General features: G+C 37.4%; 2 protein-coding genes and 1 pseudogene across 2 annotated transcripts; all 3 read left to right on the top strand.

Moving 5' to 3' along the window:
• Window positions 1–2,767: 2,767 nt before the first annotated feature.
• Window positions 2,768–3,510, top strand: LOC146481087 (beta-1,3-galactosyltransferase 5-like; annotated as a pseudogene).
• Window positions 3,511–6,552: 3,042 nt separating this feature from the next.
• On the top strand, window positions 6,553–13,330 carry LOC146481086 (beta-1,3-galactosyltransferase 1-like). The gene is made up of 2 exons (XM_085108582.1): window positions 6,553–6,683; window positions 11,486–13,330. The coding sequence occupies exon 2, from the start codon at window positions 11,524–11,526 to the stop codon at window positions 12,595–12,597; it is 1,074 nt and encodes a 357-aa protein (XP_084964708.1). The 5' UTR covers window positions 6,553–6,683; window positions 11,486–11,523; the 3' UTR covers window positions 12,598–13,330.
• Window positions 13,331–18,185: 4,855 nt separating this feature from the next.
• On the top strand, window positions 18,186–26,432 carry LOC146481085 (uncharacterized). Its single transcript, XM_085108766.1, has 4 exons — window positions 18,186–18,241; window positions 21,365–21,703; window positions 23,882–24,016; window positions 25,905–26,432. The coding sequence occupies exons 2-4, from the start codon at window positions 21,373–21,375 to the stop codon at window positions 26,378–26,380; spliced, it is 942 nt and encodes a 313-aa protein (XP_084964892.1). The 5' UTR covers window positions 18,186–18,241; window positions 21,365–21,372; the 3' UTR covers window positions 26,381–26,432.
• Window positions 26,433–26,774: the final 342 nt, after the last annotated feature.

Genomic DNA, 26,774 nt, shown 5'->3' with positions numbered 1-26,774 from the left:
AGTCACTTTTGAGATGTAAGTCGCGACGTTTCGACTGAACCATTTATATCAAGATGGTTGGCTGTGGTTGGTGCATTTCGATCCTCACTGTTCCGGCGAGAAGTTGCTCCCTCAAGCACCAACCACAGCTGACCATCGCGATATAAATGGTGCCGCGTGACCAGTCGACCTCATCGCTGATGAAGGCTAGCAGTAAGAAGTCGAAACGTCGCGATTTACATCTCAAAAGTGACTACATCGTGAGACAAACGATAATACACTTATTGTTATTGTATCTACCACGATGATTAACAATAACCTCTTTCTCGCCAAAATCACAATATTTTATCGTCAGTTACAAACAGAGTCATTTTAAAGCAACTGGCGAGGCTCCGATACTCCCTGGATATAGGGTGATATTTAGAAGAAAACTTTAGGGGTTTGGGGCACGTTAAAGGTGGTTGCCACGAAATAAAATTGATTGTAAAATTTGTCTCAAACTATCTGTTATTGTTTTTACAACAAAATACATGTTTGTTTGTTTTTTAAATGTAATAAAAAAAAAATGGGTCACCGTGCCCGTGAAAGAGCTATGATCACTTAAGTTACCCCATAATTGCTTGCAATATTCTCTTTCAAATATAAGTCCATTCTGCCATGTTTGGTGGCAACAGAAATTACACAGTTAAAGTAGAACTTGGAAAAACAATATACATAGAATGTATGACGCACAAGCTGCAATTTAAGATGAATTTCTTGAGGAAGCACAGCATGAAGTAGTGTTGACCCAAACGTTTCTTACGCGCGTGTTATCAGTATCACTATTTTATGCCCACGTGTGGTGGGTAAGCTCACATTTCTGGCAGATTCTTAAAAAAAATCTTTAAACATAACGAGGACAATACTATCAAATAAAATATAATATTTTCCTACAATAATTTTCTAAATAGATATTTTAATTTTTCCTAAACGACACCGTAAACCATCTTTTTTAAGTCGTTATTCTAACTTAGCCATTATTGTGTTCAATTTAGAAAATTGACGACAGAAAATTAGTTGTAGCGAGAAATACAAGCTTGCTCACCACCCACATGCATAAAATAATGGAACTGACTGAACACGCACGCATGTAACGTTTTGGGTCAATTCTGCTTCATATTGAGCTTTCCTGTAATAAAAAAATTTTCATAATTGCTCCTTATATGTCATACCTTCCATCTTAAAAGTTTTTCTAAGTTGTGCTTTATTTTTGTTGCCACCGGACATGGCAAGAACTGGTTAAGGTTTCTTGAGTGGATCGTACCTCTTTCCCGGGCACCGTGACCTATACTTTGTACTGCTTTTTATGAAATAAGACTTACTAATAAACAATCACAGAGAAGTTTGAAAAACTTCTAACGATAACTTTCAATTATTCACTGTTTTGATGACTTGTCCTTCCTTTACCCCTATTAGAAAGGTCGCCTTTTCATTTCTCTAGCATATTTCCAGCATAAGAGCATACGTTGATTCAACTGTTTCACAATTATTGTTGTGGACGGCGGTTAAATTCTTAACCGTGCATGAAATAAATTGATTAAATTTATTTGACTTCGTTTCGTCGAGAGAAGAGAGCTCTCTAATCATGATCTCATCATGAACGTTTTAAAATTAACACTGGACTTCTGAGTAATCATTGTAGTTTTGGTAAGGAATAAAATGTAAGAATTATTAAAGACGCCTCGTTTTTTTTGATGTATCATGAAAGTTCTTCCTATAGCTAAGAAAGCGCCTTTCCTAGAAAAATGCAAACACAAAGACAAGCACTAGCGCTGCCATACTCTAATTCCAACACCTCTTTTATTTGCGACTCGACATTTACCTTAACTTACAACACAGGTACACCAGTACTATATCTTGAGCTATATCTTGAGCTAATTTTGGATAAATACTTTTTTCCTTAAACAAATTTTACATTTAATGCGAGCCAGGTTAAGAGCCTTATTACGATTTGACGGAACTGGCCATTTTAAAGGCACCTCTTGCAAAAAATTTCTGGGTAATCGTTCGCAACCCAGCCTTGTCGAGAACAGCCTTTGACGGAACCAATGACAACGACTTTCACATATTCGTTATCACAGCTTTAGTTCCCGTTTACTTCTGAATTATGGTGGCCATTTACGATCGTTTAAAATACCTTAATATCAAGATTTTATTAGCCCGCATGCTTTGAAAAACGCTTTGCACAATACTGAATTAAGTTTGGTTGGTTTTGATTTTGCTTTTTTTGTCGTCTCTTAACAGCTGACAACTTGCTATTTCAACCACAAGTAGAAATGCAAGCAGTTAATACTCAGTTCGAACTCTTTTCACATCCTGAACCAGAATGCTATCATTACTTTACGACTGTCGCTATTTAATTTTCTGGAGGTGATTACTCTGAGAAGTAAACAGTATGTCGGTTATTTTAAATAAGTATACTTTAATATCTGCCAACAGTAATTAAACTGAAACCAACTTATTTTTTCGTCACTCTTCTTCCAGCTCTTTTGAAAGACAACCTATTAAAGCCTTCCTCAAAGATGTCCTTAAGGAGTCTGGCACAACTTATCCACACACCAATGAGGACTGTAAAGCGGAGAAAGTTCATTATCAGTCTGTTGCTGCTAAGCGGGGTTTTTTTTACCATCATTTTTTAAAGTATTGGTGAGTAAGGACCCGTATATGACAGCTGTCAAGGATTTGCAAGACCAGAAAGTCTTACAGAAGGGATTATTCAACAAAAACAACAATTCTCTGGCTTTAAAAAATGAAAGCTTTGACAGCGTCACCAAGAAAAGAACAGGCCCTTCTACATAAGACATATTTAACATCTCGAGAACGATGCACCCAAAAGGTATTTATTTTGATTATGGTACCAAAGCTTCATTTGATAGAAGATCAGTTATTCGCAAAACATGGGGAACTGATCCATCAATGAAGACAAGATGACACAAGATGGAAGACAGTATTTCTTCTCGGTCAAGTCACAGGTAACAGCGTCCAGAATGATGAGCACTTGGAAGCTGAGAGAATGATGCACAGAGATCTAATACGAGGAGCTCAAAGGGAGCATTATTATAATCTTACCTTGAAGACGCAGATGGGACTGGAATGGGCATCAAAATACTGCGATTTTCAGTACTTACTCAAGGCTGCTGATGATGTGTTTGTTAATCTGTATTTGTTGACGGACTTAATCTACAAAAGTCTGTCACACCTAAAACAAAACTTTACACGGGAAAGTGTCAGCATGACGGGATTCCTCGTCGCAAAGGGAAGTATGAAGTATCCAAAACAAGTTATCCAGATTACTGTCTCGGAGCATATCTGTTATCACCAGACCTAGTCCACAAGTTAGTGGAAATGTTTGATGTCAAGAAGGAGCCTTTCAAAATGGAAGATGTTTTCATTGGTATGGGGATTGAAAAAATGGGTGATGTAAAGGCCAAGGATCGCGGATCGTTTCGTCACAACAGACGTTGGAAACTTTTCCCGAACGCTTTTGCTTAACATTTAACCTCAGCAAAATGCATGGGGATGCGATGAAAACTGGAGGAAATAATACCAAACATTAAGATGACAAACAAACGGACGTAACACTTATGCTCTCTGTTTTGTCCGCCGAAGCTCTCAGATGTTTGAATTAAACCTTTGAACTTCGTCGGTACACTGGTCTCTACAAATTTTAGAATTTCTCTTAGTAAAGGTTTATTCCAAGTTAAAATGAAAGTAATATACCATTTTCAGAAGGGGAAGAAATATTCTCTTTCAAGATTGATTAACATGTCCTTGAAGAGTTTTAGTACAGATGATGCTAACTCCCATAATATTTTTTGGAACAAAGATACAAACTGGCCGTCAATATAATCTCAAGAACGCATCCGTCAATGTAAACTACGTGATGGGGTGAGAAGTCGATTTTACAGGAAAACCTAGATCTATCCTCTCCTTGGGACGTTTGATCAAGTACCTTCTTGAAAGTGCCAACAAAGAGAGATTGTCACTGACTTAGCATGGTTCCCTACTCGGCTCAGAATGTAGTTACTTGATTCTATAAAGACTCAACCGGAACAGTTTGATAAATTTGGACCACCTGTGTCTACTTACGCTATCAGCAGCACTGTAAAATATATGCTCTGTAATCAGGTTTTTAAAAGGCAACTAGTTGCAAGCTAAGGTTACAATGTTTGATCTTTAATGTTTAACAATGATACGCGTTGTTTGTAATGGCGTTGGTCTTTCAGCCAACTCATATGAACTTTAAAATATTTTTCCATTCTCTCATGCAACTCCTTCCACCATATCTCAATCTAAAAAAGATATTTGAATTAAAATTACCGCTTGGTCTCATTTTATATTTTACTCACAGGGGTGTAGACACAATTTTTTAAGGGAAAGGTGGAGGGGGCTTTATGACCTTCACAAGGTGCATGCCCCCAGATACAGGTAAGACTAGGTAAGGCAGGAAAGGCTGTTTGCAGCATTCTCCACAATAGTAAAGGTCCATGTATTTCAAACAGAATAATAGCATACCTGGTTTGATGTTGAAGGGCCATAGAGAACAGTTTCATGTGGATCCATACTGTTGTGTAGGAAAGCATACACGCATGGTAACCATGGTCCCTGTTTTAGTGCCTTTACCTAGTACTGTTTCATATAGGCGTGTTTTACGTTTGGATGCAGGGGACCACACGACGGAAAATAAACTGTTTCTGAATACGTTTCGTTGCTGGATCTCTTGTAGTAGTAATGCACGTGCCAGACGTCACTTTATGTTAAATAAACCAGGCCCAAACAAATAAGCCCTTTGTCGTAGTGTCAGCCCTGCAATCAGTTTTGTTCGTCGGAGACCCAGGGGCAGTTAGTCGAGTGGAAAGGATTTTTGTGGGCGAAAGTTGTATATTCGCCTATGAAAATCCCTTTCACCCGACTAACTGCCACTGGGTCTTCGAGGATGAATTCTATGCAGTAACTGTTGTTTTTTTTTCTATGCCTGGCAGTGCTATATAATGGACAATAGAGCCTTTATCACGGAGAAAATTGACAACGTTTCTGAGTTTGCAAGACATGTTTTGATCGACCATCGATGTGTTCCTTACAATGTGAATTTAAATTTAAAGTAATGTTTAAGTTACAAGTTTGAAATACGTAAATGCTACAATGTCGTCAGTAATTAAATTAAATTAAATTCAATTTTTATTCACACTTATTCGAAATACAATATAATTTTATGGTAAGAAAATAAACACGCAGAGCATTATATTTAAGAGGTTTTACCTTCTAGGGAAGACTCGGTGCGTAGTGGCCAAAGGAGCAAGGCTTTTGTGTTGGCCACTACCCCTGTGCAGTTACAAAAATGGGTGGAAGCAGAATTTATAAAACTGATGGTGGAGATTGTAGATTGTAAGTAAGAGCAAATTTGATCGTTACATTTTGATATCTAGGTCAGCACGCGCGCCTGCAGCATAAACAAACACCGAATAAGTAAAACCAAGAATAAAACTAAGGAAAAAAATACAAAAAGAAATGAAATCAAAATCAAAATCAAACTAAAACATTAGTGTCAGTTCGGCGTGTTTTAACTGCTTATTTAGACTAGGATTTTCCAGGCGGATATGAGCAGCTTCTTTTAATAATAATTAACAATTATATTATGAGCTCAAGATTTCTATCGCGTAATAGATGAGAGCGCAGCTCGAATCAGCTATCACGCATAGAAATCGAGAGCGAATAATCTAATTGCTTTAGTAAAAATCTACAAGTTGTCCAAAATTTAAGAAGTAAATCATCCAAACTCTCCTCACAGACGCCTCGAAAACGCGAAAAAGCGGGCTGAATTTTGTTGACAACCGCTACTCACTATCCATCACAGAATAGATAGCGAGTAGCGTTCAAGCCAATCAGAGAACGGCATTCGTAATAGAACGCTAGTAGCTTTATACTAACAACTGATAGCGATTGGGTGTCGTATCCAGCACTGAAAAGCAAGTCTCGGAACAATGTCTACGACATTCCTTAGATTGGGTCAAATACTGGAAGACATGAGAGGTCCTATCTCTTTTCAAATGCTCGCGCACGCGTACCGAGAAGTGTCGGGATGTTTCCCCGATGTTACAGGTATTAAAACCTGCACATGTAAATTTATAGACGACACGTGAATGGTAATTTAAAAAAAAAACAAATTATGTAGGCCAGATAACCTCAAACAATTGACACTGCTGAAAAATGCAGCTTAAAATTAGTAAACCGGCCAAGTTTGATAGTCTTGTCTTTTGAAATAGCGAAGAAATAGTGCTGTAAATTCACATTTATTTGCGGGACGTTTGTATGAACACGGGCAAACCATTACAAAGAATTATATATTCGCTATTTTATTAACAGACAAGACTTTCATAGTTGGCCTTTTTACCAATTTTAAGGTGCTATTTCCAGAAGTTTCAATTAGTTTACGTTACCGGGCCTACATAAAAATTTTAAATTACCGTGGTAAGGGAGAATGACAGGATGTCTTGAGGCCCCTCATTTGAATATTCTAAAAAGAAAACAGATAGACAGCAGTTGAAGACGGCAAACCACGTAGGAACGAACTGTCTTATGTGTGGTTTTGTATAGCCACTATCGGGCTTGATAAATCGTTTCATTCATTCAACAGAGTCGGCCATTTACCTTAAAGCATACAAGTGGTAAGTCCTCACTTAACCTAAAACGTTAGATTGCAGAGCCCTGGCTGTCTTCCTTTTGGCTGCGATATAAGTACTTTTCATATCTGTTTTTTTTTATGAATGTGGGTAGAGGGGATGTTTTTAACATAGATTCGCTTAATGTTATTCCTGGATGTCCTAAACTTGTGCATCTGAATGTTTCAGAATCAATCAAAGCCAATTATTGTACTTCAGTTAGAAAAGAGTTATGGCGCGGTTTGAGATTAGCGTGCGCCTAAACTAAACTGCGTTCTCCATTAGGAGCCCCAAAGAAAATTGAATTGTTGAAAATTCTAAATATATGGCGCCATGGATTAAAAGGCGCTTTCGCCAGCCACTGGTTAGTAGAGATATGAAGATCACAAGCTCTTCAACGATCAGTTTTCCAGTGCCGGACTACTAAGCACATTTGTTTGGTCTGAAATCGTTAACCACAAACGATAATGACATAGCATGACCATAGGTACTATGAACACCGGAAAAGAATGATTCTTCTGATGACATCCTCGCTAGGGGGAAACGTGACATAATACTAAGCATAAACACAAGACAAAAGAAGCCACGGTTGTCTTTGACTTCTAAGTCTGCTAATGATGCCTCGCAGTGACGCCACAGGAGCGAGGAAAACCTTGTGGTAAGTCTGGCCCGCCTAGATAAGCTCTCGATACCTGTCTCTTTTGTTTCTTTTTTCTTGTTAGATTTTTGAATAAACTTTTAGTACACAAGAAAATCATATGTAATACCTTTTGAAGAAAATTCTAATAATGTTCGACGACTTGAATGTAAATCTATTTGCGTTTTGATTGCGTTGTTACATTTATTAAAAAAGCCGTGAACCAAGAAATGCAGTGCAAAGTGGATTTACTGGATCATATATTTCTTGAGGTGTTTTAGGTCAAAAAACAGATTTTTCAGTGTAAATTCTCAGTGCAAACTGTGCCTTAATAACTAATAGGATAATCTTGTACCATTACTGAGAGGCAACTGAGATATATTATTCTTTTGTTATCAACGTACACAAGGGACAGTCACAAGGGATTATCTCCGTAACCATGGTTGCGAACTTATTAAATTAAATGGAGTTGTCTTAGTGAAATCCAAGCAATTTTAATAAAATACGTCACTCAAAATATTATTATTACTTATGTATAATAAATTGTCCTGTCACATTTCACATTACCTTTTTGTTCTCGCTCGACTCTCACTGCCAAAATTGAAACTTGAACTGTTTAAGAGTGATTGTCAGTAAAAATCAAAGAAATCGTAGTCACGGTCAAAAAATAAATTTTGCTCATACTTTGTCAGTTTGAAGGCCTAGGTAAGTAACTGAAGGATATAGAGTTCGAAATATTCCATATAACGGCAGAAAACCACGAAAAACGGTCACCCTACCGGAAGCTCGGATTTCACCTCGCGAGAACTCGAAATTTTACACTTTTCAGCTTCTCGCTACACAGACATTTACATAGCTGTGAATCTTTCCAAGGATAGTTGAATACACTCGGCTTCTTCCTCGGTCAAAACAGAGCAATTATTTTCATCTCTGCTCGTTTATGAGCGAACTGAGCACGGATGAAATATATCTAACTTTTCTAAATCACGCAAAAGACTAAAATAATCCCAACTCAGCGAGGAAAAAAGCTTACCGGTAGTGGCTCAAATCCTCTAATATTTAAACAAAAGACAGTTCAGTCATTGATTTTTAGGTTTAAGGTTTTAAATCTTAAGGATCTAGCAGCACTTTGCCACGAACGCCGATCAAATTTCAATAAACATCAATTGATGTTTATTGAATTTTGACATTCACTCTTAAAAATAAGTAGAGCCGGCGAAATCTCGAATATTAACAATAAATAAATAAATAAAAAGATTCGCATCACTCGAAATTATATAATTATTATTGATATTATGTGCTTTCACTTTCTCCATTACTTTTTTGTACAATGAATCAAATCCTGAAATATTTAAATTCCGTATGGGTGCAATTTGCTCAAAGTTTGTTTGTAAACCAGGCTGATTTCAAACGGACTTTTAGTTCAGTTTGTAGCAAAGTAAGGGCCGGGTCGCACTAAGCGAATTTTTGTATCTTCTAATTTTTGGCGGTCAAATTTTTTGGCAGACATTTTTGAACTTCCAATTTTTAGTCTTGGTCGCACTACGGACCCCACTACGGAAATTTGCAGTTCCAAAACGTCTTTGATTGACAGCAACATCAGTCATAACCCGCTGGGGAAAGTGACCCTTCTTCTCCTGTTACATTAGGAAAAACAAAACATTTTCGTGCAAGAGAATGGACACATTGGTTAACGTGACAATGTCTCGGCAACCCAGGACTGCATCAATTTCGTCGTAAAACATGCTTTTCTTCTTCAACCCTCCAGTCTGCTTACTGTTCCATTCCTTTGCTTCTTTGTAACGTTCTATTAAATACTTGATTTTCTTCATACACTTAATTTCATGCGAGCGTTTAAATCGTCGCAGATTTTAATCCACGCCGTTCGTGACTCTCTGTTCTCTTGCCACTCGTGGTTTTCGGCCCACAACTGAACAAGCAGTCGTTGCTTAGCTTGGGACCAGGTGTCGTACTTTCCTTTTTTGCCTTTCTTGCTCCGCTCTACTGGGTCAGGAGTGCTGCTAGCACTCGTTTCGCTACAGTGAATGGCAGCTTAATTGCTATACAAACAAAATTGGCCACTTTGCCAAAATTTGGTCGCCTCCGAGGCAGCACTTCGGCGTCTTTGAAGATTGGCGAAATTTTTGCAATCCGCGAAAAATTGGAGAGTTTTGGAAACGTGAGGTCGCACTTATTTTGCAGTACGTGTTGAAAGAGTATCACTTAAGTAAACGAAATTGGCTCTAGTGCGACCCGGCCCTAAGTAAGACTGACGGGTAATTTTCCGAAGGAGAATAGTATGGCTCTCTAATCTACTACAATACTTCTGTATAGACTCTATTGAAGCGGTAAACATTTAAAGTACCCCGCGTCAGTGTATTCTTATTTAAATAATGCTTTTGTTTGAACAAAGCCTTTGAAAGTTTTTTTTTTTTTTTGCATTGTAAAGGCGATCGTATTTATTAAAGAGAGTTGTACTCTCAAGCTAGTCAGCACGTGGTCAATATGACTACTGAAGGGTCATAGTGATTGCAGTAATCAAGGAAATGTCATGAAATTTAGTAGCATGCAGCGCAGGTGACCGGTTATTACGTAATTAAAGTTCTATTTCAGTGACTTTCATGCGAGGCACACGCCATTTCAATGCTTAATTACAATGACTTGCCCACTATTGTTTGTGGAGGCGGAGCTATGAATTTATTAGAACTTTCGCGGTAAGTTTAAAACGATAGCTCGACTCCTGTGGGAGTACCGAAAAGGTTGAACTCGCAAGCAAGTTCAGAATTGTGGGGGTAGGTCTCGGAAAAACAGGAAAAAATAATACTTCTAACCGTCGGATTCCTGAGAAAACTCAGCTGTGGAATCTTCACATGTCAAACAAAAATAACCATATGAATAGTTTCGTGCTTACCCCTTATTTCTTCAAAAATTTCGTCCAAAAGTGTTAGTCCCATACAAACGGAATGCCGAAATAGCTACTTTTGAAGCACGAAATAATAATACTTCTAAAGCAGCTACAAATATATCGAAGGTCACATTTGCTTTATTAACATCTCTTCTACAAAAGCCATATGAATAGTAACTGGTAAACGGAACAGAACGCTCATAAAAGAAGAATTTAGAAGCGCTACTTCGTATTTTCTGCCAACTTTCTTTATTGTTTTGTGCGCTTTGTGTGATGAGATTTCAAATTTAGCGCCAGCGAGCGTAACAAAAGTCCCGGATATGTCGCGGCATTGTGGGCGATGACGGCCGTACATCGTTAGTTGAAATATACGACTTCCCACAAGTCGACTTCTTAAGGTGAAGAACTGTGAGAGCACGCGCGAGGGGACGTGTTTTTCTCCTGACTACATGGACTCAACGAAAACGGACTTTGAGAAAGTCTACTTGCAATACGTACTTGTTTGCTTGTTTGGGCTTCGCTCTTTTGTGTAAATATCAAATGAAATATCGGATAAGAGCTACTCTGTTTGGGATTTTTTTTTTAGCATGTTGTGATTTCAGTGTTCTGGGTGTTACAAACGTTAGAAATGTTCACGACTGGCACGTTGGTTACCCTTTTACGATCGTTAGTATAAAGATTTCTTAGCCTGTATATTTTGACACACGCTTTCCACAATACTGAGCAAAGCTTGCTTTTTTTTAATTTGTCTCGTACCAGTACACAGCTCGCTATACCACTAGTAGGGAGTGGAGTAACTTTGAAATAGTTAAATGGTCGTGTTTGAGGCCCTCGTTTAATTTAGCCTTTAAATAGATTTTTAGTCATGTGTTGTCTTTTAAAATGTTTATTGACTAGATAATCGCTGCCTTTGATTGAATGGGCTTGTCGTGTTAATAGTTTCTTGCGTTCTTAGTTGCTCTAAACATAATTTTATTTTAACAATATTGTGAAGCGCTACCGAATATATCGATATAGAGGTTTGTAATTATTATTATTATTATTATTATTATTATTATTATTATTATTTTTATTATTATAGTAATTATTATAATTATTAAATCCTGAAGCATTAAATGTCATCTTTACTTTCTAGGTGTCGGTATTTTCGGAGGTGATTACTCTGAGAAGTATGTTAGTTCTTTAAAATAATATACTTTAATATCTGCCGGAAACAGGAATTTAATACAATGAAATCAACTTATTCTTTCGTTACTCTCTTTTCAGCTCTTCTGAAAGTGAACCTATCAAAGCCTCCCTCAAAGATGTCCTTAAGGAGTCTGGCACAATTTATCACACCAATAAGGGCTGTAAAGCGGAGAAAGTTTATTATCAGTCTTTTGCTGCTAAGCGGGGTTTTGTTTACCATCATTTTGAAAGCATTGGTGAGCAAGGACCCGTATCTGAGAGCTGTCAAGGATCTGAAAAACCAGAAAGCCTCAGAGAAGGGATTGCTCAACAAAAACAATAATTCCCTGGATTTAAAAGTGGAAGCCCTGACTCCGTCAACAAACAAAAAACAAGCTCTTCCACATAAGACATATTTAATATCACGAGAACGATGCACAAAAAAGGTATTTCTATTGATTATGGTGTTTACCAGGCCTGCTTCATTTGATAGAAGATTAGTCATTCGCAAAACATGGGCACCAGATCCATCCATGAAGACGAGATGGAAGACAGTGTTTCTTCTCGGTCAGACCCCACATGACAGCGTACAGAATGAATACTTGGAAGCTGAGGGAATGATGCACAGAGATCTAATACGAGGAGCTCAAAAAGAGCATTATAATAATCTTACCTTAAAGACGCAGATGGGTCTGGAATGGGCATCAAAATACTGCGATTTTCAGTACCTACTCAAGGCGGATGATGATGTATTTATTAATCCTTATTTGCTGATGGAATATCTACGAAAGCCTGATACACCTAAAACAAAACTTTACACGGGAGCGTGCCGGTACGGCCGACCTTTTCGAAGAGGAAAGTATGGAGTATCTGTGGAAGAGTACAACAGAACTACATATCCGGGCTTCTGCAATGGTCCAGCGTATGTGTTATCATCAGACATGGTCCACAAGTTAGTGGAAATGTTTGATATCAGCAAGAAGCCTTTCAAACTGGAAGATGTTTACATTGGCCTGCTGGTAGAAAAAATGGGTGGCGTGAAACCTGTGCGTCACTACTCATTTCGTTACTCAGGGCAATGCACACTTTACCCAAATACTTTTTCTCAGCATAGAGCCTCGGTAGAATGCTTGGAGAAACTTCACAACCTCGCGATTAAAGAAAGACTTGAGTACGAACTTGCAAAAACTAGCAATGACACTAAGCATTAGATAAATAGTAAATGAATCGAAATGTGGATTTGTTGTTTCACCTTAGAAGATTGACGGGTTAACCCGTCTGTAGCCTTCTCATTTCTTGTACAGGTATAATCCCCTCAAGCTTTTTTTTATTTTATTTTATTTTATTTTATCTATTTATTCATTTTTTTTTGGGGGGGGGGGGGAGTTGGGGAAAAACCACAATTATTCCTCCAAGCTTTACTGCTGAAGGAGCTGAATCAAGTACAGCAAACACAATGAAGGGAATATGTCACAAACTACGAAAGAAAATTCATGCAAATACTAAGACGCGAACCTGACGAAAAATTCGGACGCATTATGTGCGATCACCAAACACCGTTCCCCTTACGTTTTCCTCCCTTTATAAACAAGAGGCCTGGTTAGTCAATATAAAACCCAGGTTATGTTCAAGGGTAACCACGCCTGGTATTAGTCGAAGAAATCGACATTATTCTTCGTTTCTTACTTCGTTTGTTTATCTTGAAATCTCTCATTGCACAGTTGTACATTCTTAAAAATTGAGCGATCACATTTGAACGTAGGATGTTAGATATTACTGTAAGTGACATGTGGAAAAAATAAAGGATAGTGAGTAATGTATTGTGTTGTCAATAAGTTATCTTTTCTAAAGATTTACCAATATATTATCCGTGGAACCTTGGCCATTAGCAGGGTAAGCGAAAAAATGGTTTAATCAACTGATTTGAAAATTTAAATTGGTCACCCTGAAGTTTGGCGTTTCTCACGCTAGGTTTAAAATCATCAACATTTTAATCTCTTTAATGGACTTAGTTTTATTTGTCAACTTACAACAATCTAGCTTAAAATCATCAACATTTTAATCTCTTTACGGTATTTAATTTCGTTTGTCAACTTACAACAATCTAAAATCATATTAAAGAGAATGATGTATTGTTCAGTGAATGACACAGGCATACTCGGGAAAAGGAAATCCGAGTGCGGATGTGTGGCATATGCGTAATCTCACTGCACGTATGCCACACATTGACATTCCAATCGTAAGGTCTTACGGTTCGACTTCCACGCAGTGACTCGTATTACCTCCTGGGGAGGAGGTAATACGAGTCCCCTAAAAACGACTGCGTGGGAGGCTAACTCCTGATAGGAGCACTCGGATTTCCTTTTTCCGAGTATGGTTGTGTCATATACTGAATAATACATCATTTTCATTTATTCACCAGGCTTAAAATATTCCATCACATTTATTTCATTGCGTAATGTAATATCAATATGTGACCGAACATTTCACCCCATATTACTCCCGAAAGAAAAGAAATACAAGTGAGGGGTCTAGATCTGCAGTAAAATGTTTTAGTCAATTTGAAGACTTACTTCGGTGTGATTTGAACTGGCGACCGACTCCGTCTGGACAGTGGGAGATGAGAACACGATTTATCAAGCGCGACGTTTTCCCAAAGAGGGTCACATTTAGTTAGAGATAACGGTACACAGGTTGTCTAACTGTTTTAATTTTGGAATATTCAAGTGATGGCCCTGAAGACATCCTGCCTTGGTCTGTTATATAACAGACAGGCCAAGCAGTCCGCGGTAAAAATCTTCAGGCATAGTTACTCAAGGCAACAGCAGGTATTGCATGGAGGTCCGTGTCCTAGTTACCACCAGTATCTCGTCCAATCCCATTTTAAAAAAAATTGAATGTAAATATATGAAACATATATTTGAACTGCGGAGGAAAGATCAAATAGAAGAAAGATCCTCGCAGTTAGTACGCAACTTAAGCAGTTGGGAAAGGAAAGCCTGAAAAAATTCAGGGTTGAACGAGATTCGAACGAGATTTCGCAACTGTTTAAATTGTGACCGTCAGGAGAACTTCTGTTCACCACTGAGAATACGTTGATTTTTTTAAACCATTGTATACGGCCGCGAATTGTAATAATGTAGTGAATTTTAATAACTGTCCAGAAGTTTTAACAACAACTGTCGTGATTTGTGATAACTGTCATGAATTATAACAAAGCCATTCGTCTTGAAATTGTAGTAATACTAACACTTTAGTGTATTTTGTAATATTCGGAGCAGTCGTAGATTGTAATATTGTCGAGTTTCTTAAAATAAAATGAGTCTCAAAATAAAACAAAATTATTCTTTTCTTTAAAACAAATGAAAGGTAACCATGTGTTTATATGACTTATTATAGGGCTCGCCAACACAATGGCTGCTATTCACTCAGTATTGGTGTGGCACTTTTTTTTAGGAAACTAGGCAACGATGACGATGACGATGACGGCAACCACAACGCCGCGAAACAATAGGTTTAATATTTGATATTACAAGGAGAAATTGATAGTTTTTTCTTTATATGTTTGTTAAAGGGGTACTTTTTCGTTCACAGTTGGGTTCGTGGACCTACAGGAAGACCCTAGACTGTTAACAGTCCCCTATTTTAAAAAAGCCTTTTCGGTTCAACAGAGAAATAACGAGGATATCCCCTCTAGGAGAAAACTGAATTTGATACATGTAAAACGAGATAATAATCGAAAGATGCACAAAGGAGGATAGCTTTTAAAATATGCGAAGCGTACAATGGAAATAAATAAGGCACAGCATCTGACGCGTAAATGCTAGAATAGGCATCTTGTTACTTTCAAAATTTGAAATAATGACGTGGTATTGTAAAGGACCTAAAATATTAAATACCTGCCTTGGAGATTTGTCGTTGAGAACAAAAAAAAACGTTAACTTTTGATGAGTGGATTGTTTTAGTTATGTGATTTGCGGGGTGGTAATCGTGACAGCGAGCCATTGAACTAGTCAAAATACCCTGCAAATTTTTAGTTCTCGATGCTTAGCTTTTAGTGGGTCAAAAAAGCCGCTGTGAGGGAGTGAAAAGGTAGGATTAAGGTAAGACTTCACCTAAAGTTTTGCTCCAGAAAACAAATGCTAGGACAGATATAGGCCTCTAAAATCGGCCCTATTTCAATTCGAAATCTGATCCTCGAAGGTCGCTATTTTCAACTAGTGAATTACCACATTAAAAATCAGACTTGCGACTTCATTTTTACACTTAACGAGAGACAATAGAAAGATTTACTTGCAGCAGAGACAGAAAGACGGTAGTAGTTCTCGTTGCTGTGTGTGAGCCTACGAAAGGTGCACGATTTTCCCATTTTTCCGGGGTGCTGAATCGGGCGTACGGCCGTAAATTCAACTTTTCTAATTGTTAGAAAAACGAAAGAGCGGTGGAACTTTTAATTGTGATTTTTGAAAATAGTTCACCAAAGGGGACATTTAGCTGAAATAATATGAAATCTGAAATTTCCTATCTGTCGTGGGATTTTTGATATTACAGTCAGTAGCTCTTAACACTTCAAATATTGTGGGAAGGTGATGATCGAAGGACGGATAACAATAAAAAGTATTAAAAAATTAGAAGTCAACTTGAAAACAATCAGGAGGAGGCCCACATGAATGTAACTGCAATATATAAACCAACAGTTACTATTACACGCATGGAGCAAGTGTATTTAGCGGAGCAATCTTTCATGGAGGACACTTAAACATTTCCATAAACACAGTAAATCATTAACCTAATGCAAACTCAGCAACAAGAAAGCACACTTTCATGCGCGCACTTTCCATGAAGTAATCTATATATTCTTGTAGCATCATGATCAGAATTGTTACGAAATGTTTGTTACTTTTAATGATGTCGAAGAAACGAAAGCACGACGGTAACGCCAACGAAAACGTCTCTTTCAAATAAGTATTCACCTTATGTGATCTACTTTTTCTTAAACCGTTTAACTTGCAAAATATGAAGGAATTAAACAGGAACATTCAGCAGCAAAGTAATTCAAGTCTAGAAAGTGAGAAAAAAAATTAATCACCTTGATCCCACGTTCTCCTAAAAATTTCGAAATTTTGGGCATTTCATGCAAGGAACTTTGGTGGCGACGACGGCAACGACAAAGGTAACGACACTAAACAAATATAACTGACTTCATTTTACTTGGGTTATTTCGTGATTATCATTACTCGTTTAAAACTGTCCGGAGTGCTAGTTTTTCCTAATAAATCCTATTGTGTTGCATCGCTGTCGTTGCCGTCGCCGTCCTCGTTGCTTAAGTTCCCTTTGTTAGGAAGTCAGAAATATGTACTATTTACATACGTGCGTTGGGCGTTTGGTAGTCAATAAACAATGTGAGAGAATTTTATCCAAACTCTAGAGAAAAAACCTTGTTTCTTTTTTTGTAGAGTCAGCAAAGATGTGTGTTCAACTGTTATGATGTTTATTATCGTAAAGCGATGGAAGACTTGTACTGTCTTTCGTTAAACTATGAGTTCAAAATAATTCACAAAAGAAATCACAAGACGTTTGGTCGCTATCCACTTCGTTCGTTGTATGGACCTTTAACTGAACATTACATGATAAACGTTCAAGCTAACAGATTGACCAAAAGCGGATTAGCCTGAAAAAAAAAGGGATGTTCTCAACAGTTGCTGAGAATAAAAAAATAAAAAAACAGTAGAAGGGATTTTTTATTGTGTTTTACCAAGGTTTCAAAACACGTACAACTTAATAAGCCGGCTTCTTCTGGTAGATTTGCCAAAACTGTAAATTATTTATACATGAGAGACCATCGCAGAGTGCACAAACGCAATTTAAGCAGCTGCGAATGTTATTTTAATATGAACGTCAGAGAAAGTGATCCGGCATTAAGTAATAGTATCACCTTATCCATACAAAATAGAGCATAGAATGTTTTAATCACAACATCATTTCCAAACACTTTTGTTTTCTATAATATCCAGGATAATGCCATCCAACGGAGATTGACATATCGTCTCAGTGAAACTATAGCAAATGCCTAAAATTCTCAAAGTCATTAACGTCTTCCTATCTAAAATCCCCTTTGGACGAATACGATAGAAAAACATGTTTGCTTTCAAATGAAGACGCATTAGACGGTTCCAAAGAGGTCTGGCTCGGCTTCAACACTCATTTAAGAAAATTAAGGAAAGACAGTTCATTTATCATTGCAGGCATGTGGGCTGGTGAAATTAAAACAAAGGAAGTCAAATTGACACAAACAGAACAAGCCACATAGCTGAATCTGTAAAACGTAAATCAAGTTACAACTATTGTGCCGCTCAGTACAAATAACTGCTTGATAGGGTAACGTCCAGTAGCATTTAAACATACACTGCAGAGTTAATTATCTGATCCGTCATTTATGACGTGGGATAATATAAGCTGAGAGGTAAAATAAGAGAACAAATGCATGCCACGTCTTACATAAAAGTCAGTCTCTTCAATTTCTTTTAAAAGTCTTTCGTGGAATTTTTCTTATTTGTCACTTTACTAAACAAGTGAGCGAGTTTTAATTAATAAACACATTGAAGAACTCTTTACAGTCGGACTTGGGGGAACTATAAGAGTGCCTCTGTTGGCTTTGACGCCGATGAACTGCAAATATACCATGTTTAAAACATTTTATACGTCAAAACACGGTGCAGGTGCAGGCATAACTTTCTGTTCACTGTATATGTTCCGTTGTGTTTAATATCTCCAGCATTTAATGATAATTTCTCTGTCACTACAACTCAAGACCCTTCAACAACCTGAAACGTTAAGGGCCTTCTAACGTATTTGGTAAGAATGTTTTCATTTCTGTAGCTTTACAACTATAAAAGGGGTCATCGTCTATTTAGTGAGAATGTTCTCATTTTGAAGGTATAAGGACTGTTAAAAGATTCATAACCTGTTTGAAAACAGTGTTTTCATCCCGTTTACATGACAACTGTTATAGGATTCATAACGTATTTGGAAAGAGAGGTTTTATTCTTGTAGGATCAGAATTGTTACGAAACTTCTGTTACTTTTCGTGATGTCGAGCAAAGAGGGAAGAAACGAAAGCACGACCGTAACGCCAACGAAAACATTAGAAATGAATATTCATTATGTTGTGTAATCTATTTTGCGAATATTCCAATCCGTTCGACTTTTACAACTTGAACGAATTATACAGGAACATGATTAGTAGCAACGGCATTCAGGTCCAGAAAGAGAAACAAAATTTCATCGTCTTGATCCCACGTTCTCCTTCAAATTTCGAAATTTTGGGCATGCCAAGGAACTTAGGTAGCGACGACGGCAACGACAACGGGAACGACACTAAAAAAAATATATAACTTCATTTTACTTGCGTTACTTTGTGATTTTGTTTACTCGTTTAAAACTGTCCGGAGTGCCAGTTTTTCCTAATAAATCCTATTGTGTTGCATCGCTGTCGTTGCCTCGTTGCCTAAGTTCCCTTTGTTAAGAAGTCAGAAATATGTACTATTTACATACGCGCGTTGGGCGTTTGGTAGTCAATAAACAATGTGACAGAATTTTATCCAAACTCTAGAGAAGACACCTTGTTTCTTTTTTCGTAGATTCAGGAAAGATGTGTGTTCAACTGTTATGATGTTTATTATCGAAAAGCGATGGAAGACTTGTACTCTCTTTCCTTAAACTATGAGTTCAACATAATTCACAAAAGAAATCACAAGACGTTTGGTCGCTATCCACTTCGTTCGTTGTATGGACCTTTAATTGAACATTAGATGATAAACGTTCAAGCTAACAGACTGACCAAAAGCGAATGAACATGAAAAAAGGGATGCTCTCAACAGTTGCTGAGAATTATAATAAAAAAAAAAAAAAACAGTAGAAGGGATTTTTTATTGTGTTTTACCAAGGTTTCAAAACACGTACAACTTGATAAGCCGGCTTATTCTGATAGATTTGCCAAAAATGTAAATTATTTATACGTGATAGACCATCGCTGAGTGCACGAACACAATTTAAGCAGCTGCGAATGTTATTTTAATATGAACGTCAGAGTAAGTGATCCAGCATTAAGTAGGAGTATTACCTTATCCATACAAAATAGAGCATAAAATGCTTTAATCACAACATCGTTTCCAAACACTATTGTTTTCTATAATATCCAGGATATTGCCATCATACGGCGATTCACATATCGTCTACGATGAAATTATAATAAATGCCTACCTTTTTCTGACAAATACTCGCCTTTCGTTTTTATTTGAAAATTCTCAAAGTCATAAACGTTTTTCTAATTTTCTAATTACATATATCGCGCAGAAAAAGATGCGTTTTCAACATTCTCCAGTTTAAAAATATTTTCTAAACTCCACTTTGGACGAATACGATAGAAAGACATGTTCGCTTTCAAATGAAGACGCATAAGACGGTTCCAAAGAGGTCTGGCTCGGCTTCAACACTCATTTAATTCCTAGTAAAATACAGTAGTTCAACAATCAATATTATTTCAATATTTCCACTAGCGCCCACAATTACATCTTTCAAAGATAAAGTAATATCTTCTTTCCTAACGTCGTACCAAAAAAGCCTGAAATCATCCCAGAACACTTTTGATAAAGGGCAAACAAATAACAGGTATTCTAAATCTTCTGTTGAAAAGTTGCAAAAGGAGCAGACATCGGAATCCACTTTTCCAAGTTTTTTTTAGCAGAATATTCGTGCAAATTATATAATTGAGTACCTTATCTTGAAAATCTCGCAGATACGTTTCCATACAGACATTAATTGGCAGAAGATAAATCTCAAATAATTCCTCTCGAGAAAGGAAAATTTATCCTGTGACCTCTTTGCACTATTTGGTAAGGTAGCTTTTAATTAAGTAAGCAAGTAATAGATAGTAATGTTTGCTTCTAGCTTCACATGCATCAAGGAAAGTGTTATTGTGATAGAATCCCAACTTCTGAAGATTGCTGACATCATCTTCCTTATACCTTAAGAAATCTGAAATAGCTGACCTTAGACTATCCCACTGGAGAAAATTACATTTTAAACTCGTAACTTTTGTAATAGTATCTAGGGACTCTAAATTACTCTGAGATAAACCAAGTTACCTAATTGAAATCACATTTTAAAGAAATATATTTTGTAAAAAAAAGATCGTCCATCTATCCTAACGTCTTTATTGTGCCAAATAATTGAACCCTACTATCCTTTTCAGAAAAAGCATTCCTAAAATCTTCCCAAAAACGAGTCAACTCAGCATAAAAGCTGTTAGAAAAATAATAATCTTTAGAATCATAATCACGATGGAAAAGAAAGACACCCCCGTACGGTTTTAACAGATGTTCCAAATAACACTCCCTACCGGCGGCCTTACCACTATACAACCTCTTAAGCCATGATAATCGAAGAGATCTCACTAAAGTTTCAAAGTCTAACACTCTTAAGCCACCATTTTCATTGATTAATCACAGCAGTCCTCACAACTCTGTCTTGGCCTCTGAATAAAAATCGGAAATGAACTTGACTGCACAAAAAAGTCTCATAGAAGTTCATAACAACATGGTTAAGTCTCTTAATCTCTAATTACACTTTACAAGTTAGGAAAATAGATAGAAGTTTTTATACAACGAAATATTTGTATGTTTTGATGGTATTCGCATGATATTTTCTTGGGCTGACATTTACAGACAACTGAAGGTACCAAAATCTAGAACTCTCTCCCAATATTAATAACTTCTTCATCTAGTTTTTTTCACCTTTAATGAAAAAATGTTGCAGTTTTTATCTGTAAAATCAGAAATTGACCATTTACGCAGCATTGTATTTTCTATTTATTACTGACAGTCCAGGTGGTCTCTCTGATAAGCCTGGCGGTTTCTTGAGGTCTCCTCACCATAACCCTCACTTTCTAAATTGAATAAATTTCTTTTTATTAATAAGGCAAATAAATGATGAAGATGATGATGATAAATCCACGAATTTGGTTGTCATTTTCGTTGCTTATGTCCGGGATTGTTCCTGATGTAGCCGCTGACCAATGCCATGAAAAAGAATACTCCGTGTATGGAATGTTCCTTAAAGACCACACGTTTAAAACGGTTCAGGCTGGAATTCCGGCTGAGTGTTATCTCAGATGCGAGCAAGAGATAAGATGCCAGAGCTATAACGTCATCATTGGTAGAAATATCTGCGAGCTGAACTCCAGAACAAAAGAAGCCAGACCAGAAGACTTCATGCCTGATAGGCACAGATTCTACATGAGGCGTGCATTTGACCGAGGTAATTTTCTAGATTCCAAGTAACTTATCAATGGGTTTGCAGGTGATTCCTTGAAAGTATATGAAGGCACCGTGCTCTTATGGAAGGCGTGAGATGATTAATAATTAATCTGTAGTCTCCATCAAGCAACAGTTTTATAGATTATCAGCTCCAGAGTCGGTATGCAGTATAAGCCACTATTCTGTCGCGAGAATATCACAATAGGATTTGTTTAGCTCCAATTTACTGAGCTGAAAATATCTTATGTTTAAGGTGACTCGACCCAGTTATTTTTTGGCGGTACCACCCTACTTTGAAGCTCTCTGGTATCCCCACCTTTGCTTTTATCGTAAGGTTAACACACAGAATGGATAACACATAGATCAATCTACAATATAGCAAAAAGATTTTGGCGATCGGAGTAAATGTCACGTGGTTATAGTGCCACGCCCCTTTGAGGTCTGAGTGGAAATTCTGCTGTTGCCGGCCTTTTATCGTGAAAATCTCTCGGCTACACATAGTGTGCATTAGTGCCTTGCGCTGAACAAAGTTTCAACAAAACCCCAAAAACCCAATTCGAGAAATTTAGCGCTTTCCAAATTTAGGTCATAATTTATGTAAAAATGGTAAGCAAACTTTACACGATTATATCTAATAAACAATGGGATTTATTCCTTTATTTTGGGGATCTTCATAACAGGTGGGTCCTTGCAAATCAGGAAAAAGGTTTAGGGCCTTGTAAATGTGCGCGATTTCAACCGATGCAAACATATAGAAATTATAGTTTTAGCTATATGTTGACGCTTGTCAACGTTTCAGAGTCCTTCTCACAAAAAAAGCATTTTCTTAAAAATTCGTAGTTTTTTTTTCCTACAAATTTTTTCAGGGCCACAATTGATTGACTAACTACCCGGATTCTGAATTCCATGGTCATTGAAAAACTGTGACATTATCTTCTATAAACCCGAACTTGAGTAAACATTGAAGATTTTTAGCGTTTTGGCTGAGTTTGTGCTTTGGGAGTTTTCCATTGTTTCGAGTCTGTCATGATACAGCATTCTTTTTCAGCACGCATTCAATGTCCAATGAGTGCATTCGGAAGTCAGGCAAGCGTGGTCATTACACGCGTGCTGAACAAGAATGCTGTATCATGACAGACTCGAAAGAATAGAAAACTCTCAAAGCACAATCTCAGCCAAAACGCTGAAAATCTTCAATGTTTACTCAAGTTTGGGCTTATAGAAGATAATGTCACAGTTTTTCAATGACCATGAAATTCAGAATCTGGGTAGTTAGTTAATCAATTGTAGCGCTGAAAATTTTTGAAGGAAAAAAAAAATACGAATTTTTAAGAAAATGCTTTTTTTGTGAGGAGGACTCTGAAACGTTGACAAGCGTCAACAAATAGATAAAACTATAATTTCTATATGTTTGCTTTGCTCGAATTCGGGCGCATTTACAAGACCCTAAAGCTTTCTGCTGACTTGCAAGGGCCCACCTGTTATAAAGATCCCCAAAATAAAGGAATAAATCTCATAGTTTATTAGATATAATCGTTTAAAGTTTGCTTATCATTTTTACAGAATTATGACCTAAATTTGGAAAGCGCTAAATTTCTCGAATTGGGTCTTTGGGATTTTGTTGAAACTCTGTTCAGCGTAAGGCACTAATGCGCACTTTGTGTCGCCGAGAGATTTTTACGAAAAAAAAAAGCCGGCAACAGCAGAATTTCGACTCAGACCTCAAAGGGGCATGGCACTATAACCACGTGACATTTACTCCGATCGCCAAATTTTTTTTTGCTATATTGTAGATTGATCTATATGTTATCCATTCTATGTGTTACACTTATGATAAAAGTAAAGGTGGGGATACCAGAGAGCTTCAAAGTAGGGTGGTACCACCAAAAAATAACTGGGTCGAGTCACCTTAAAATTATGTTTTTCAAGGGTAGATCGCGAGCTATGGCCAAATAATGTTGCAATTATGGCGTTTTGGCTGTAGACCACGGTATATTTTTAAAAAGCACTTAAAAGTACCTATACATCTAGTTTAAAAAACCTATCTTTTTGATATGTGCTGGATAGTTCAATAACTATAATTCCACAGTACGCCGTAAAGAAATTTTTCAACTTGCTAAGTCCAACCTGTTGTTATTGAAGATAATGATTTTGATCGTTTTCTTCTCTTATCGTGCAGCACCGTTAGGCTCCATTAAAGACCTTGCTGCCGAATCATGTAGTGAAATTATGGCAAGTGAAGGAGACGAAATGGCTAAACACGAGCACTGGATTTACTCAGATGGCGGTCAGGTAATCCTGGCTAAATGTGAAGGTACGGCATTTTTCAAACGTTTACCGACCCTGAATCTCGATTGTTTTGACCCGTTTTCTCAAGGAGTGCCTTGGAGCTTGCCTTTGGTACCCATCATCTTCTAACCAAAGATGCACAAGGAGACTGCTGGCAGGAAATTAACATGGCTTTGTACTCGGGATAAGCTACCTATATCTGCTCGATACACACAACAGGTCATTTTGCAGAAACAGCTTCAGTTGCCTATAAATGTCAAGCTGTCGTCACATATGGTATATGAGGGAGAAAAATGGAAATCTTAGGAGAATAATTCCAAGCCCTAGCCCCACTATTTATTCAAGTTTGACCAGTCATAGTTTACTGTACTTTTTCCGAAGACAGGTTCCTATTTGTTCGCCAACCTTAAACAGTGTATTTCTGCCCATTTGGTCGGCAGATCTAAATATTTAACAATTATTGGACGAGATTGTTGAGCAAAGCATCGTGATTTGTCAGTTGCGAGCAGATCAGTTATTTACCGAAGCCGAAGGCTGAGTTAAATAACTGATCTGCTAGACACTGGTAAACCACGATACTTTGCGATAACGGAGTTTAATCATTGTTTTATCATACAATCAACGATTTTTTTTTCTGGCTTCAGCGTAAAATTTCCTCAGAACAGTTGCCAACTTGTCTTTTGATGACACGAGTGAGGGCAACTTTTGCTGCTTTTTATTAATTCTCACTGTTTGACATAACTCAGGGAAGAGATCTGCCATTTTCACACAAGAGCGTGGTTTCAATTACGGATGCGCAGAATATTTTTTGCAGCAAAACATTGTTGATGCCCTGTTAGGGTTTTAGGATTACGGATTATTGGCCACTAAATTGAAAGATAATGGAATATTTGTGTTGCATTTCAAAATTATGGATTATTATCGGTCATTATCGCATCGACTATTTTTACATAAAATTGTATTAAAAGGTCATAAAAGCTATAAAAAGAAAGACACATGCTTATCTCCAGTGAGGTCTCTTGGTCAAAATTCCGAGCCCGCGATGCCTGTATATTATAGGTCATAACACTTTCATGAACACACGCGTTGAAAGGTCATAGCCCCCTACGTTTCATCAGGGGTACGAAAATGCAACCCTTTGAATAACTGACACACAGTACCTACAATCAACTACAAAAGGGTTGGGACAAATTTGCATTTACGATGTTTCCCTAGGCACGCCACAGAACACGGTAAGCGGAAACGCTAAGTGTCCCTTTCCCGACCCCACCCACTTACAATGGTGAACCTGTGTAATAAAATGTCTATTGGATCTCAACATTGTCTCGTGGGGAAGGGTGGGGTTAGTAAAATGGGCTTTAAACGAAAAACATGGCTTCATTGGTCAGCCACACTTAATTAGCAGGACTTTGTAACATTTGTCTCAAGACGTTTTGTCCTTGATTGTAAGTCTATTCATGTGACATAAGTTTGCAATTTGGAATTATAATATAGATTGTGTTAGATTTTTATTTTAGAGGTATTTTTTTATTTTACAAAATTGGGGAACGGATTATTTCCAAAAGTTACCCAGGATTATAGATTATTCAGACCCCCCTAACAGGGCCTCACTGTTGGACAGTATTGCGCATGAGCAAGCCATTATTTGTAAGCAGTTATTCGTAGGCCGCGTGATTAGCTCTCGGCCAATGAAAATGAAAAAAAATACATCGAATGATAATAACATTTGCTGTTTGAAATAAAACGTTTTTAGCAGAACTCTGTTATGGTGGTGCTTGCTTTTCAGTTTTTTTTTAAGCATAAAATAGCAATGAATGAGCAAATAAAACGCGACTCATACCTGTACAATGCAAAACTAAGGTATATCTGTCCGCTTGTGGTAATAGAGGTTGATGTAGTATTTTCACTTTTAGACAACTGGCAGAAAGTCAACGCAGATCCTGTTTGCTTTGGAGGCAGAAATGATACTTACGGTGCTTTCTACATCACCAAGACTGGCCATGTCAATACCATGAAGCTTGTTCATAAAAATGGGTCGATACACTGCAACCCGAAAGATGGCGATTCCTATTGGACCTGCACGTGGTCAGGTTATTCCAATAAGCTGATGACAATAATTACAAACACCAGCAAAGAAGTCCTTTTGCCACCGACGAAAGACTTGGAAGGATTGAGTAATAGTGATGCTAGTTGCCAGAAGCCGCACTTTTACAGTCTTGGAGGGATTGGCATCAAATCCCCACAGCTGGTCTTTCGCAATCTTTCAAACCCCTTGTTTTTGTCACGTGGCCAAGAGTTGCAGATCTGGTATGGGCAGGACTTGGTAAAGTGTGCAGAAAATGACAACACTGGTACCACTTGCGTTGATGTGTATGCTTGGTACATATAAACAACAACAGACTAGTACAACGAAGCTGCATGGATATTTAACTATACAAAACTTCCAAGCTGTTCTTTTTTTGGCTTTAAATGGCATTTCTCACTCTCGTTAATTTTTGTAGTTTAGTTTGCGCATCACTCGAGTTAGATTTTCTATTTTGTTATATTAACAGGTATTACAAGCTTGCAAAGAAAATAATTGTTAAGATGGATTATATGTAAAGTTGGACCTGATATTTAAATTAATCGACACAGTTGGATGGCATGGTTGGTGAAAACTAAGAGACAGTGCTGTGTACTTTGCATCGCAACGCTTTACGTATTCAGGTGTAACCCGATGTATATTAGGAAAGCATTCAATAAAAAGGAAATAGATCGTAGCCGCAGGTTTGACCATGTTTAAT

This window comes from Pavona decussata, unplaced genomic scaffold (assembly GCF_977016875.1).
Source record: "Pavona decussata unplaced genomic scaffold, jaPavDecu1.1 SCAFFOLD_51, whole genome shotgun sequence".
Classification (NCBI taxonomy): domain Eukaryota; kingdom Metazoa; phylum Cnidaria; class Anthozoa; order Scleractinia; family Agariciidae; genus Pavona; species Pavona decussata.
This window is presented reverse-complemented; position numbering and strand designations above follow the sequence as displayed.

Excerpts from the sequence above, each read along its gene's own strand:
- LOC146481086 (XM_085108582.1), top strand. The coding sequence starts at position 11,524 with ATGTCCTTAAGGAGTCTGGCACAATTTATCACACCAATAAGGGCTGTA.
- LOC146481085 (XM_085108766.1), top strand. The coding sequence starts at position 21,373 with ATGATGAAGATGATGATGATAAATCCACGAATTTGGTTGTCATTTTCG. Across the intron at positions 21,704-23,881 it reads GAGGCGTGCATTTGACCGAG|CACCGTTAGGCTCCATTAAA; the intron begins GTAATTTTCTAG and ends CTTATCGTGCAG. Across the intron at positions 24,017-25,904 it reads AATCCTGGCTAAATGTGAAG|ACAACTGGCAGAAAGTCAAC; the intron begins GTACGGCATTTT and ends TTTCACTTTTAG.